The sequence below is a fragment of the Stegodyphus dumicola genome, chromosome 10 (assembly GCF_044657685.1).
Source record: "Stegodyphus dumicola isolate Sdum_Otavi_A_Nest chromosome 10, ASM4465768v1".
NCBI classification, from domain to species: domain Eukaryota; kingdom Metazoa; phylum Arthropoda; class Arachnida; order Araneae; family Eresidae; genus Stegodyphus; species Stegodyphus dumicola.
In genome coordinates this window covers 168665608-168682660 of record NC_140777.1, presented here as the reverse complement: position 1 = coordinate 168682660, position 17053 = coordinate 168665608, and the positions used below count along the sequence as shown (strand labels likewise).

Below are 17053 nucleotides of genomic sequence, written 5' to 3'. Positions count from 1 at the left end.
ATACTTGACATGCTCCAATAAGAAACAAACACGAGGTACAATATCAGATGATTTTGTTAGCCATTTTCAAAATGACACATCTTTTAACATTAGCACAGGCACACCAGCTGTGAGGCAGGTGTTCCTTTGTTTTTGGTTAAAAGATATTAAAGTAACTAATTTTGACATTTCTTTACCCCCATTGAAATTTTCCGTGATCTTCCATTACATAATGTTTCGTTATTCCAGATGTCAACCTAATTTCATTTTTGTTAATTGCTTCATATTTTTTAGAAGTGTGAACCTGTTCTTTTTATCTAGTTTTGTATTTTTATTTTATAAAGTAGTTACTGTTTTTGGAAGAACTTTTACCCTATAGTTTATAAGGTATTCCTCCCACCTTCTTGGTATGCCTTCGTGGTGTGGTGGTCTGCACGCTGTGCGCGTACTCCAGAGGTCCATGGTTCGATTCCTGGTGAAAGCGGTTGCTCATTTTTCGCTTCCCCTGCTTCCGAAAAAGTCCTAATGTCTCTAGAGTGGCGCCCGAACTAAAAGAGTGTTGGATGATGATACTCCTCACCCAGGATTTGGCGATTGGGTTCCCTAAAACCACAGTCGTCCTTTAAAAGGGGAGTATATAAGGTATTTCTCCAGCCTTCTTGGCATGTCTTCGTGGTGTGGTGATCTGTACGCTGGACGCGTGTTCCAGAGTTCCGCGGTTCGCTTCCCGGCGAAGCGGTTGCTCATTTTTCACTTCTGCTGCTTCCAAATAAGTTCCAATGTCTCTAGAAGTTATATTTCGGAAAATAAATTATCAGATAGCCAGACGAGATGAAATTCGCAAACAAATTGGAATTTATGACGATACTAATTCTTCCCGATGACGATACTTATGACGATACTTAAACTTTCCGGCATGGTTCCGCTACGTAGACGATACTTGTACCCTGTTTGGAGGTATTAAAGATGATTTAAGTAAAGTTCTTTCAAAAGTGAATTCTATTGATCCTGCTATTCAGTTCACTTTTGAACTTGAGACTTGCAATTCTCTTCCGTTTTTCGACATTCTGGTCACACGTAACACATTCAACTTCAGTACTACGGTTTACAGTAAACCTTCATCGGTTTGCCTTCCACCACACTTTAAATCATGTCATCCGACTAAACAAAAGTTAGCTTCATTTTATTCCTATGTTTCCCGTGCTCTTCAAGTTTGCTCTTCCAAACTAGCCCTTAATGAAGAACAAATTATTTAAAAGCAATAGCTATTGACAGGGGCTTTTCACCCAACATTATTAATCAAGCAGTTAAAAAATTCTCATCTGAACACACTAAAAGGCACACTCTTATTTTAGGAGATTATAAAAATTCTGTTGTCATTCCCTTCTTTCCATCAATTAGCTATAAAGTTGGACATATTTTGCAAAAATTTAACTTTCGGGTTGTTTATTCTCCCATCAATAAAATTCCGAGTTCCATACTTCAAGGACCCCATTCCGGATATGAATTCTTGGGTTATTTATAGGATTCCTTGCCAGTGTGGTTTAATTTACATTGGCCAAACTAAGAGAGCCTTAAAATTTCGTGTCAAGGAACATGAGGCATATGTTAGAAAGAAAGAAACACAGAAGTCTTCTGTTGCTCAACATTGTTGGTCGAAAATCACACTTTCAATTTTTCTGCTGCCAAAATTATTCAGAAAACATCTTCCATTGGGGAACTGGATTTTCTAGAGGCATTTCACATTCAAAAAAATCTTTCTGTTCTAGTTAACGATCCTAATTCCAATCCATCTTTGCCTTTGGCCTTTAAAGAAATTATGTTTTAGTTCTGGTTTCACCAACAGATCGCGCCACTTGCTTATTCTTGTCCAGGCTTTCTTATCTTATCTAATCACTATTTCCTATCTTGTTCATTTGCGGTTTTGCAGCTGAGGATGGTGGTTCGGTAAAACCATCGAAACTAGTCCTGTGAAAATTTTGAAAATATAACGCTGATTTTTGTTGTTTGACTTCTGAATTAGTTATTGTGTCTTAATTTATGACGATGTTTGGGGTCAAAGGCAGCTCATCATAGAATTCGAAAATTAAAAAAAAGCTTCGATTTCTATGATGAGATATATAAACACGCTTTTTTAGGTCACTGAATTTATTTCTATAATGATTATTTATTAATAATTTATTATATTTACTACAATAATTATTCATAGAGCACGTGAAATTCATGACGTATATAAGAACGGCAATCTTCGTTACAAAATCCTTAGGTTAATTTCATATTAAATGTTTTGAAAAAATGATTGCATAAAATATAACCAATGGATTGAGAAAAAAAGCGAAAAATAAAATTCTTTAATTAACAATTATTAGAGAATGATACGTTAAGGCTTATTGTCATGAGTACGCTCGCCACGTATTTGAAGTATTTTTAGCCCAAACGGCTATTAATTTCATTTTGACATTTTGAGGTGTTTCATTATAAACGGCGTTTAACTTTTCAGATTGTTACCCTCAAATATTATCCCATGTATTATAATTAAAGAAATTAAATAATGAAGAATCTGCATAAAAGTATGTATGTTTCTCGCATTGTGATAAAACAACGGTACCTAGAGCAATCAAATTCTGAATAACATACGCCTCCACCGAAACAGAAGCCCATATTTTGAAACCGAGAATTTGTTTTATCTATTTCATATTTTGTAAAGCATTTATGAGGTTTCGATTGAGAAAATCAACGAATTCAAAGCGAGCAATGGCAACAATGTACGAAAAAAAATTATCTCCAGCGCGCGAGACTGTGTATCCGAAAATCTAAAGATGTGCGCTTTTTAAATTATTTTGCTATATCGTTATTGAATGAATTTTATGATATAAATGAGAAGAACGTGATATCTAATAAATAAAGGTAACATACAAAACGCTAAATAAAGTCCCTCTGGGCATTGTAAATTCTGAAAGCGTTCAATTCTTTCCCCCCCCCCATCGGAGTAAATTCCTGCTATATAGCTGTCGTAAATCTAAAATCGCTCCTTTGAAATGCATCATTTTTGCCGTGCCGTAAAAAAATCGTATCACGAATCTGAGTGAACTGTTTGTGTACACTCTTCGAAATACGGATTGGGAATAACATAGTAAATTCGGAATAACGTTCGCAGTAAACGTTATTCGTCCAATTTTATATTTATGGCATAAAAAAGAAGAGAAAAACCTCCTCATGTGCATGAATGTAGGGAACAAGTTAGAACATATCGTGTTTAAGTATATTTCAAAGAGTTCAACGAGATGTTTCTTCTGATACGCTGTTAATATCATCATTTTATGTTTTATTTTCATATTTACTGATGATTGTAACGTTCTCTTTTAATAGTAACCATTATGTACAGGCAGAAATGGCTGAAAATTATTAAGGAGAGAACGGAAAGTCTATAAAAATCTGAGGGAATTTGCGCCAGCATTAACCATTATTTTCATATCAAACTCTCGTTCTTGATTCACATCATTAGTTTAAAATTATTGCTTAAGCAGTCTGATTTTTCTGTGACTCATGTTTAAAAAAGACATACTTTCATAAATTTATGTTTTAAATATGATATGTATATATTTTAGTAAGCAAAGGTATAATTTTCTAAAACATTCAAAGTTTAGTGTTTACTATTAACTGGGCAAAACGAAAGTAACAGTCATGATATATCTTATTTTCCAAAAAATGTTTAATTTTACTTTCATATTTACTCTTCTTAATATGCTTTCTATAAAGTGCCATCTCTCTTTTATATAAAACTTTTCTCTTATTTCTTGTTTCTTCATCAATATCTCTGAACTGAAAACTCTTTCTCAATGCTTTCGTCCGTCGCTTCATTTTTTGCAAACTCGTATTCCACCAATAGTTTTTCTTGACCTTATTTCCACGTATAGTCAGGTACCTCTTAGCCCTCTGGACAATCAACCTTTCAAAGTCATCCACAAAATTTTCCAAATTATTTTCATCATCTATTGATCTCAGTCTATCCGTCATTAATTCCATATCTGGTTTAAGTATTTTACAAAATTTATTTATTCTAACAAGATTTTTTGTAAAAACAGTACTCTCATGTCTCACAGGTTGAACATCTTCAATATCAACAGCAACATATCTATGGTCGCTAAGACTCTCCTCTTCATGTATCTTGAGTTCAATACGAAACGGGGAGAGAGAGGCAGAACTGAGAATCAAGTCTGTCCAACCTTCCCCTGCTGCGGAAACAAAAGTTCGTAATGAGTCTGATTGATTATATAAAATAATATTATTCTGTATTAAAAAATCCATGGTTAAAACACCCCTATTATCCACGGTCCTAGAACCCCAATTAAAATGTTTCGAATTAAAATCTCCAGCAATAAAATAAAATGTATACTTGTTCAAAACATCTTCAAGTCTTGTCAAATGTAAATTCAAGTTTTCCGCAGGAGAGAAGTATACCGACACAACACCCATTGTAAAGTTCTCCATTCTCAAGGAGATGGCTACTATCTCATTTGTTTTATAATCTATAATAAATTCAATCTCTTCTTTGGTAACAATTATGGCAGATCTTCCCCTTACATCATGCACCGCTCTCCAACCCTTTTTTAAATGTGGGATTTCTGTATTTACATAATAGGGCCCCTGGACAGTTATCAAGTCAAACTTCTGTTCCAAAATATCCTCAACAGCAGCCAACTGGCTAGCTGCCACCGCACGGTGATTCAAGTTTATATTTAGCACTTTCATAATTAAGGGAACAGTACAATAGCTAATAATAAAAAACAAAAAATTATACACCATAAGATAATGATCAGTATAAAATATAATAAAACAGCCCAATCGCAGTTCTAACCCTTAAAACCCAAAATAAATCATTCCACTAAACGTATATTTTCTGAAATAAATCTAACTTCACGTTTGTATAGTTCACAATCTCGTGATAAAACATGGTGATGAACATCCAAATGAGTACCATATTTCGAGTTAGAGTTCTTACAGTTTACACAAATCTCTACATCCATTTTACATTTTTTAAATTCATGTGGTTCAGAACATCTAAAAAATACAATTTCATTTTTACAATTTTTGGTAGTATGTCCGAATCGAAAGCAACGCAGACACCTCTTCGGATTAAGATAGAGCTTAGCCGAATATGCCTTATTCGGCTAAGCTCTATCTTAATCCGACCTATACGAACCTATACGAACTCTGCAGTCTTCCAGAACAACACCTTGACATCGAGGGTCTACACGGAAAACGCGATGAGAAATCTCGTCGGACTTCCATCACAAACGCACTCCTCCTTCATTTTATCCATAATCTCCCTATCATCTATTAAACTGCATACGCCATATACAATAATCTTCGGTTGTATAAACCTTTTCTTCCTTGTATAAAGTTTATCCCTTAAATTTTTTCTGGATTCAATAACATTTTGTACCGTGTCTACTTCTCTGCTATCTTTAAACCTCATCACCAAATCACCATTCTTTCTCGTATGGGAGCTCATTATTTTTATATCAACATCCTCTGGTCTAACATTAGCAATTAACTCCTCGTATACATCAACGCCATTCGTAGCTGGTTTAACTATTAATTCATTTTCTCTCCAATCATTTACATCTAATATTTTATTCTTTCTATCCCTCATTTCACATGTATCTCGATCTTTCTGCAAAATAACCTTAATTTCATCTATATCCTGTTTAATATCAAATAAAATATTGGTTCTTGATTGCACCATGTCCTCTTCAATAGTCTTTAAATTCTGTGAGACAAGCAAATCCAAAACTCTATCTATACCTCTAGCTAGGCCATCGGTAATTTCCGTGAGACTCGTCTAGCTTGTCTACAAAATCATATAATGATCTAACAACAACGAGTACACTTTCAATTTTTCCTTCATCGTTAGGTCTATCATTACCACAGTCCATAATTTCTTTTATTTCATCCGAGCCCACCAGCGGCCGAGCGGTAAAGTCGCTGAACACTGGTAGTTCGGTCCGAGGTTCGAATCCCGCGAACGGGCTGGCTGCATGGGCGTTTTCGTGGTTTTCCCCATGTGTAACGTGTATACGAGCCAGTTTCCCTTAGAAAGTCCTCCACGAAGGCATCCCTCCTCTTAGGCAGATAGCCCTCGAGGCTTTGCCATAATCACACACACACACACACTTTTATTTCATCCGAACTCTCCAAAGTCTCTCCCTCAGCTTCCACAAGTTTACTCTCCCTATTACTCTTCAATTGACTCATCACAAAAATTACGAAACGTTCACACTATTATTCACTAATATAACTGCGACGGGGCCGTATTAAAGTTTTCAGAATAAAAACATATATATAAATGTAAGATTTACAATAGTTACAATTTAAGGTTAGATAAAATGACAAGAACTCTCATATGTACAATAAAATTCAGTAAAATACAGAGTGGTTTGTATCACATAAACAGAAACACACACAAAAATATATACATTCTACAAAATTAAGATGATTGCAAAACGCATCAAAAATGTTTTTACAATTATATATTATTGTTGCGAAATATCGAGGCGCGGTAAAATAGCTTCCCTTTAAGGCAGGTTTAGGGTTGCCATAAAATGTCAAGGGAAGGCAAGGTTGAAACATTTGGCGAGAAATCGCCCGTTTGGTGATATTTGGCGACAAAATTGGCGATATGGCATGGAGGGATGGAGAACCTTCTGGAACGAATTCTTACGAGTTTTTGTTCTCGAACGCAAGCCAAAAGCTATATAAACCCTGCTGGTAAGCAGAGTATCGAGTTTAGTGAGTCAGTTAGTTAGTTAGTGTCTCGTGTAGCAAGTTAGTTTGTCCGTGCTGAGTCAATCGAGTTGACAGTCGGTGAGCGAGTGCCGAGTGGGTCGTCGAGTGCACCGAAGAGTCTCTTAGTGTATCGCGGTTAGTGCATAGTCGAGAGAGTGTGTTGAGCTCCAAGAACGACTGAATCGAAGAGTCGAGAGCTGTACTCTTGTGTATTGTCGAGTGCATCGCGAGTTGTAGCGTGGAGAGTCGCGAGAGTACGTGGAGTTCCGAGAACGACCGAGCCGAGTCGGGAGCTGTACTCTGGTGCTTTGCCGGGAAGCTGTATGCCCCGTTATAGCCTGATTGTGTGAAGGGTGTGTTGCTGATCGTGTCAGCGTGTTTATGGTAGTTCTTCGACGACTGTAAAAACGTGTTTTGGAGCTGTCCTGAGAATACCGGCCAATAAAGAGCGTTTCGATATTTCATCGAGTGTCGTCGTTATTCACTCCAAATCCACATGAAACCGTACTTACGAACGTGAAGTAAAAGAAGGAAAATAACGTAACTTTATGGAAGATACATATTAAATATAAAATTAAAGTTTTAAAAGAAATTTAAAAATTGTGGGCGCCCGATGAAATCTGGTTTCAATACATAAAATCCTATCATACAAAACAGACTAAATTATAAAAATATCTGTGGCAACACAAAACTTCAGGTTACTAATTCTCAAAATATCTAACTATGTTACACAGTTAGCTTAAAAAACTGGGAGTAACTGCTTTTAAAATAAATAAGTCTTTCCCTTTTTTACAGCAGGTAACAACTTTCCTACAGCATAACGAAGATATTAAGGGTTTTAAAATGTACGAGCACACTTATTATTGAACCAAATAGGTCATGGATTTGAAAGCGCCGCCACAGATAATCTAGCAATTTCGGTAGATTCCGTTTGCATTCTTCTTAATCTAGTAAGCATCTGGTTAGCTGTTAACAGCGGACAAGTTGTATACATTTAAATTATGCCGAATTTTAATGCTATTCTAATAAAAAAAAACCTATTTGTTGACAATGAGAGAAGTATCCTTTTTTAAGAAATTTGAGGTATGACTGAAGAAGAAATAGAGGGGCTCTGAAATGGTTTAATTTAACCGATGTCTAGATTTTGATCCACCTTTGAAAAATAAAAATTAACTTAAAAAATGATAAAACTTAATGGATATATGAAGTAATGTGAATGTAAGCAAGACACGCGCAAATTACACAATGCAAAAAAAAAATTATCTTGTTATTATTTTGTGATGGGTTTCTTTTGCCATGGTTATTTGCAAGTTATGAATTTTGCAATTTAATTTCGTTAGTAGTTTAGCTGAAGACCTAAAAATTTCGTTTTGATCAAGATCTGAATTTAGCCGATATCCGGTTTCGGTACTTTTAAACATTTTCAGTGAAATCGTTATTCCAGCCAGAGTGCACTGGAACTTTAAATAAGAGAGACTCCGTTATACAATTGAATAGCAAATATTAATAGAAGGTGTTAACAATACATCTTGTTTAGCACTTATTAATATTATTAATAAATGAGGTCACCCTCAAGTTCAAAATTGGCTGTGGTTTTGCAGGAGTAAATTGCACACAAAGCGCTATAAAAAGTTGACTCCTGGAGCGACATGACGCGTAACTCAGAGCCTCTCTGTCAAACTAGAAGGAACATTAGAGGTAGGAACAGACTCTGTTTTTCCTCTGTTGAACAGAAGTGACGATGGCGTATGCCATCTGCTTAAGCTTTATGGAAGCCTCGGGTAAATGTAGGCATGAGACGAGAAGGGATGGAGTTACGCTGAGCCTGGTGATTTACCATCAGGGTTTTCCCCAGGTGTAAAAGAGGTTATCACACTTGGCTACAATCCTTGCTAGACGGGATTTTTCTGAGAAACGAGATTCTGGTAGCACTGGTTTAAACGGGAGAATTCCTAGAAAAAAGAGCCCGGCTGAAGCCAAGTCCCGCTAGCTACGGAAACGATGTTGCGGCTACGTGGGATTTTTTCAAACCTTACTGAACATGTCTCAGCTGGACCTCTGTCCCGGGTAGAGACAACCAATCAGACGAAAGTTTTGTTTCTGAAGCATCACGTGATCCCAAACTGAGCGATAATCGATTGGTGTTTGGCGTTCTAGTCTTTGTAGTAAGTAAAAATGGTAACCTAGCTACACGGGTTTCCTGGAATTGTGCGAGTTCTGAGAATTATCTCTCTTGGCGTCAAGTCCCGCGTAGTCGAAGCATAATGTGAGTTATGAGCTGAAGCATAATGTGATTCATGAGCCGAAGTATAAATCACATTATGCTTCGGCTACGCGGAACTTGACGTTAAAAGGGACAATTCTCAGAGCCCGCACAATTCCAGGAAACACACGTAGCTAGGTTACCATTTTCACTTACTACAAAGACTAGAATGCCAAACACTAATCGATTATCGCTCAGATTGCGATCACGTAATGCTTCAGAAGCAGAACTTTCGTCTGATTGGTTGTCTCTACCGAGGACAGAGGTCCAGCGGAGACATTTTCAGTGAGGCTTGAGAAAATCCCAATTAACTGTAACATCGTTTCCGTAGTTAGGTGGTACTTCGCTTCAGGTGGGGCTCTTTTTTCTAGTAATCCTCTCGTTTAAATCAGCGCTACCAGAATCTCGTTTCTCAGAAAAGTCCCGTCTAGCAGGGACTGTAGCCAAGTGTGTTAACCTTTTAATGTGATTGAGGTTTAAGGAATATTCTCCAGCATTTAGGGAATCCAGTTGCTCCTAAGGTCCCAACCGGTTCATTAGGCCAGTTATAGTCCACTGGAGTGGTGTGCCCGACCCCAGAAACTTTTCCTGTGGTGAGAAGCTGGATATGGAAAGATATGCAGATTGTTCTCGTTTCATGGGGCTAGATGGGCTTGTCGAGCAACGATACTCGAAATGAGACCAGCATTAAATGTTGAGTATAACCGAATCCTACCCTCACTTAAGATGACCTTTGAGAATATTAAGACGCAGGTTGCTAAAGACACTCATACATATGATTGCCCCTATTAATTTATGAAGGTAATAAAATTTATTTAGCAAAAAATATTTTCTATTCAATTTAAAGTAATATAGTTTATAATTTACTTATAGGAAGTAAATAGTAAAAACATATCATGAAATTAATATCTTTTATGTTCTGTCTCTTATTAAGAAAAGTTATAGGTAATAATATCATTATTTACAAAACAAATGGTTTGACTGAAAAATTACCAAATACAAACTATGAAAAATTGGTGACTACCTATGAACGTGCGCTGATTGCTGAATCATAACAGAATGTGAAATGTGTTCCGAAAAGTTGAATGCTGGAAACATTGTCTAGTTAAGGAAAACAAAATTTAGACTTAAATATTCAAATAAAGTCAGAAATAAAATCCTCTCTGTCTTTGGAGAAAATCTGCGCAATCTTAAATAGCTGCGATTACAGAAAAGATATAAGAAATACATCCAAAGTGAATAAAATAATTTATTAAAGTTAAATCATTGAATCTGTTTAACACTAATTTTCATGAAATAGCACTAACCACCAAAAATTGATAATTAAATAACATAACTAAAAAGCGTAATTCGAGGTGAATATAATATATATCATCTTTTGTATATGTTTCTTGTGTTTTCATTATTAAAAATCAAATATGTTTTCTTTCTTTTTATCTCAATACGCTTCGTCACGACCGCGCTGAAATCTCTCATTCGCGAAACGAGTTCTTTGGTTCTATTAGCCAGATCTAGCATTTCATTTGCAACAGAGGTAGCTGTTTCTTTTCCAAGTTGAGTTGTTTGACTGTTGAGCTGAGGTGTTTCGTTTTCAAGCTGGCACGTTCTTTCTCTTCTTTTCCAGATAAGCCGCTTCATTTCTACGATGGACTTTTTCATTTTCTGAATAAATATTTTTATCCTCCATTCGAGATGTCTTACTGTCAAGGGAGTTGGTTCATCTTCAGGTTGAACTGTTTCATTCTCATACTGAGCTGTTATGTTTTCAAGCTCAGTTTCTTCTTCACTAAAGCAAGATGTTTTATTTCGTGAGAGAGATGTCATATTCGTGAGGTCATTGTTAGGTTGAATAGTTTCATTGTTTGTATGGTCTGTTTCATTAGCTATATAATTAATTTCATTATTTATATGTTTCGTTTTGTTCTGATAAAGAGCTGTTATATTAAAAGTAGTTTCTTTCTGGGTGTTATTCTTCTGACTCTGAATACTTTCGCACGTCACTTCTAGGCAAGCAAACTGAAGTGAAGATTCTCCCTTTCGATAAAGATATTCCCTGCGAACTTGACACCAGTAATTAGGACAGTCTTTAATGTCCGAGACATACCAGCATTCCGTGCCTTCTGAACAGTGGCATCTGTAAAAGAAATGCAACTGTAACTAAGAAATATGTGGAATGCAATAATTTCTTACAAAAAAATGAGATTTCAAGCAGATACTTTTCACTGTACATCAGTTTAATCGTATCCTTTCTTTAAAAATATAACATTGCAGCAAGTATACTATATCTCCACTCGTTATGTCACTCTACATATTATAATTGTGCATTCACCAAGAAATTATTAAATTTTGTGCGAATTTTCAATCACATTTCGATTGTGCGATTATTCAATAGGAGAGAGGTTGGTGGAAACAAAAAGGGTTGTAAAGACCTTATTTTGTTCTAACCAATTTTTACTTCCTTTTACGAAGTAAAAAGGAAGTGTAATCGCGAAAAGTTTCAGGCAGCATATTTCAACGAAAATATCCATTTTGACCGCTATCGAATGCAATTGAACGATGTTTCTGCGTGACATCTGTACTTAAGGACAGAATAAAAGACTCCTTTCCTCCCAAAAAATTATAAAACTGCTTTAAAATAAATGCTGAAGAGAATCCTTCGTAGTGTCTGTACGTACGTATGTATCTCGCATAACTCAAAAACGAGTAGCCTCAGAACGTTTAAATTTTGTATATAGGACTGCTATAACATTTAGATGTGCACCTCGTATTTTGGTTGCAATCGGCCGCACCAAACGTATATATTTATATATATATATGTTTCCACTCTGTTATCCGGCTAAGTTATCTCAGTTTCTTTAAACTTATATGTTTGTAAATTGTGAATTTTTTGCTTTAGAAATGAATTATGTTGTTCCTATCTTCCAGTTAAGAATTTTATGCTTTAAGAAATCTGCAAGCAATATTTGTAGAATTATCAACAATTTAAAAGCTGTTTAAGTGCGGTTAAGCCTAATATTTAAACAACATGGTGGACATATTTGTTTACATTTGACACAGCAGAACAGTAGATTTTTTGCCAATCTAGAGAGACTAAGCTTCGCAACAACAAAGATAACGCCTTCATTTATTATTGCGAATGAAATCGTACTTAATCATTTCTGGAATTGTTTCGAGGAAATAAGTGTTTAGAACTTACTTCGTAATTTTTAATAGAGATATTTTGAGATTTTATGTATTTTTGCCTTGTCGCGAAGTGAGAACTGAATTAATTGAATGAAAAATACTGAATCGTCTGTGAAAAACTGTTTCTTTTTTGCTTTGTTTGCTTAATTTCTTTTGTACATCGTTATATATTTATTATGGTATTTGAATAGAACATGTGGCAATTATTAGATAATTCTTCAAATAATATAAAGTTTGTGCATTCTGAGTTATAATATGAACGAAATATAACGCTGTTAAGTGAACATAGCGCCGGAGTGTTGCTATGGTAAACAAATATAGTGAAATTTAAAGAGTGCATTTATTCTATTGTGGTTTATGCGCTATCGACGAAGTAGATTTAATTTAGTCCAATAAGTTTAAATGAAATGCAAGAAAAAAATGCGTAAAATTTAATATTCCGTACAAGGAAGTCATGTGGTGTACACATCAGATTTTTTTATTTTAAGAAACTTTCTTTCCTCTTTTGATTTCAATTTCTTACCAGAATGCGAGTTTAAATAAAGTATATGTAAGAAATTTTATGTGGAAATATATTTTAATCTCCCAAAAGGGGGTAAAACTTTCATGATGTTATACTTCTTGTTCTTGGATCTAGCAGTGCCAGTTGAATGCGTGTTACGAATAAACTTGGACTTGAATAAACTTGGAAGTTTTAAAAAACTGATTAGTAATGTTCTTTTACCTTGGTATTATGTGTGGCTTGAGTTAATGTTTCTGGAACTAGGATAACTTCAAATTCTTGACGGTCAATATAATATTTTATATTTTTGACACCCAACGTGGGCCACAAACAGTTTTTTTCATTTATAATGCAGTGTTTTTTCGTGTTATTGAAAAATTATTCCTCGGCACTGAACGTGGCAAGATAAATGTTTATAATACTTGTGAATGCTATTCACCAGGAAAGTGAGTTACTAAATTAGGATTGAATATTTGAATGCTGCACCAGGTAAGCGAATAAAATTACTTATGTTGTTATTATGGCAGAGGATATTGTTAAATTGAAAGCTACTAGGAAAACTATGAGACAAGTTATTTCTAAAATAATAAATGTTGTAGAACTCGAAATTAAAAAAATACATTTAGGACAAGAATATGGTAGAAGAAAATGTGTTTTTACTTACTTCTAAACAGTCTGCGTTGAAAGAAATTAATGAAAAAATACTGGATTGTTTTAAAGGGGATGAGTTTGAAATTGAGAAAGAATGTAGTACTGTGTTAGAGTATTATGAAAACATGTGGTTATGTATTTTTAGGGTTAAAAATAAACTTAATTTAAATTCTCAGATAGTGAACATTGAAAATGAATCGCATAGTAACCATACTGCTGCCGTAAAGGTCGAAAACAAAACTAACATTCGGTTACCTAAAATTTCTATTCCTAAATATTATGGTGATCCTAGTTTATTTTTGGAATTTTATAATGCTTTAGAAAATGCTATTGGTAATAATAATGAGTTAACAAAGGTCGAGAAGTTTACCTATCTTAAATCCTTACTCGCAGGACCTGCTTTAAGTGCAGTATCTGGGTTTGCACTATCTAATGAAAATTATGACGCTTCTATAAGTTTAATTAAAGAAAGATTTGGACGAACAGATTTGGTTACATCTTCGCACATGAATAAACTCTTGAATCTTGAACTGGTTAGAAGTTCGTCGAATGTGAAAACACTAAGAACACTTTACGATTCTTGTGAAATCAATATAAGAAGTTTAAATTCATTAGGTATTGTGTCGGAAGCTTTTGAGACCCTTTAAGACCTGTTATTTTAAAGCTTTTAACAGATGATATGAATCTGGAGTTTAATAGAAAAAGAAACTCTAAACAGCAATATAGCCTAACAGAACTTCTTGAATTCATTAGATTGGAAGTTGAGAGACGGGAAGCTTCTAATTTGATAATAAGCTCAAAGAAAAGGGACGCAAATTACGGAGTTAAGCAGAATAAAAATAATTACTTAAAAGGGGCAAGCGTTCCTACTGCTTCGGCGTTAGCCACAGTGACTAAGCCATATTGTTTCTATTCTAATCAAAATACACATGATGTAGGAAAATGTGAGAAAACAAATGAGCAAAAAAAAAAAAAAAAAAAAAAAAAAAAAGGAGCGATATTAAGAAACCATGGACGTTGTTACAGATGTTTTAAGAGAGGCCGTGTATCGTCCAGATGTAAAATGAAACTTCAGCCTTGTGAGTTGTGTAATGGTTCAAATCATAATAAGTTATTTTCTAAAAATATTGTTCCTGAAGCGGAAGCAGTTTCAGATGTTAAACAGAAAGTAGTTCCAGTATCAGTTTCTAAGCAGAATGTAGTTGCATCCCTATCGTTTAACTCTAAGACTGTTTCTGAAACTGCTGATAAAGGTGTATACTTACAAACTTGCACTGTTTACGCTTCAGATACAGATAATACTAGAAGCCAAATAGTAAAAATCTTAATTGATTGTGGATCCCAGAGGTCATTTATCAGATCTGATTTGGCTAAAAAATTTAAATTAAGAACTTTAAGGAAAGAAAGGTTATATATTTATTCTTTTGGGTATATATAGGGTAAACTAATGGAATATAATGTTGTTCAAATTACCTTGAAAAGTATACATTGCCCTAATGACTCAATCACTGTTGAAGCTCTTGTTACAGATACAATCTGGAGCGCTCATAAAAATTTCCTCCAAAAACATTTTAGAAATATTAAAATCAGAAAATTTTAAATTAGCCAATAATGGCAGCTGAAATAAAAATATTATTAGGATCTGATTCATGTTGGGAAGTGCAAACAGGAGAAAAGAAAAGAGTAAGTAATTAATTATTTGAGGTATCTTCTACAAGTATATTTGGTTGGTCCTTGGTTGGATCTTTGGAAGGTGATCAGTCTAATGCCTGTATTTTTACAATTGGTGCTTCTCACTACTTGAAGGAAGATAATAATTCAGTTAATGACTGTTCGCGAAGGTTTTGGACTTTGGACCACTTGGGTTTAGAGGAAAACAAGAATCCTGATGATAAATCAGTCATTGAGAAATTTGAAAAAGAATTTCATTTTACTAATGGTAGATATGTAGCTCGTTTATTATGGAAATAACATCATGAAAACTTGGGTAATAATTTAGAAAATGCCAAGCGACGTCTAGTATCTTTGGTTAATAAACTAAAAAATGATGAATAGCTTAGAGCAAATTATGATAGCATAATAAACGAACAGTTAAAAAATGAAATAATTGTATAGTGCGAAATTGAAAGTCGTGACAGTAATAAAATGTATTACATGCCACATTCTTCAGTGGTAAGAAAACATGTATAAAAAACTAAAGTCCGTATCGTGTTTGACGCATCTTCGAAGTGTAATGGGGTATCTCTGAACAATTGTTTGATGCCTGGCCCAAATTTGAATCCTTTTGTTTTGGACTTGATATTGCGGTTCAGACAATACATACATGCGTTCTCAGCAGACAGTGAAAAGGCCTCCTCCAGATTGGAATCTCTGAAATTGATAGAGATGTATTACGGTTTTTATACTTTGATAATAATTACGATTTGAAACATTATCGAATGACTCGCGTTCCTTTCGGTGTGTCATGTAGCCCTTTCGTTCTGGCGTGCACTCTAAAAAAGCATATAAAGAAAATAAAGTTAGAAAATCCAGATATTTTTCAGATGTTGAACTGTTCGATCTACGTAGATGATGTTTTCTATGCTGCAGATTCTGTGGAACAGGCTTTTTTTAAGTTAAGTGCTGGAGCCTATTGCGTGCTTAAAGATGCCGGAATGAATTTGCGTCAGTTTAATACAAATTCAGAGAAACTCAAAAAACTTTGGGATGATTGTGGAATAATTAAATCAGAAAAGGAACTAAATAGCTTCTTAAGAGTATTAGGGCTTAACTGGTGTATGAGTAAAGATGTAATTTCCTTGAACATAGATAACTTGTGCGAAACATTAAATAGTTGTAGAAACACCACAAAAAGAAATATATTAAAGGTGACCGCTACTATTTTCGATCCAGTAGGTTTCTTGGCGCCATTTGTATTACGTGCAAAATTGATTATGCAAAACCTTTGGCAGTTGGGTTTAGGATTTGACGACGAAGTTCCAACTGATTGTAAGCAGTTGTGGTTCGAGTGGAGCGGTGAAATCGAAAAATTAATAAAATTTGAAATTTCTCGAGAATATTTCTCCGAGAAATTAAATCAAAATAAAGACATCGAACTGCATTTATTTTGTGATGCATCTATTAAGACGTGCTGTCCAGTTGCATAGTTTAGATCGGTTGAAGAAGGGCAGGTAGCATTCATTATGGAAAAATCTATAATTGCATCAATAAACAAAAACTCACACTTCCAGGGTTAGAGTTGCTAGGAGCATTAACATCGGCAAGACTTGGTAAAAATTTAAGAGAAGTGTTTTCAATCCATGAAGAAAATATTTATCTGTGGACTGACAGTATGATAGTGGTTCACCGGATTCATAGTGCTCCTGAACGATGAAAAATGTTTGTAAACAATCGAATATCTGAAATACAATCATTAACTTGCCCAAATAACTGGAGACATTGTAATGGGAAGTCCAAATCCAGCGGACATTTTATCTCGAGGATGTTATCAGCCGAATATTTGTTGTCTTCAAGATTATGGCAGTCTGGGCCAGACTGGTTAGTTGAATCAGCGAGTGCTTGACCTAGTAAATTTATTGCGACAATGGAGCTTTCTAATGCTGATTCAGCTCTAATTCAGAGCGGAAAAAAGTGTGTAGAGTTCCTCACTTTGTAATTCTAAGTTAATGTTGGAAGTGCTCCTCCAA

General features: G+C 34.8%; 1 protein-coding gene across 1 annotated transcript in view; it reads right to left on the bottom strand.

Annotated features, from left to right (window-relative positions):
• Nucleotides 1–10262: 10262 nt before the first annotated feature.
• LOC118203506 (uncharacterized) overlaps nt 10263–17053 on the bottom strand; it is a 33964-nt gene continuing 27173 nt past the window's right edge. The window contains exon 4 of the mRNA XM_035375792.2: nt 10263–11165. Coding sequence (XP_035231683.1) covers nt 10403–11165 — 763 coding nt within the window. The 3' untranslated portion in view covers nt 10263–10402. The remainder of the gene's footprint in view (nt 11166–17053) is intronic.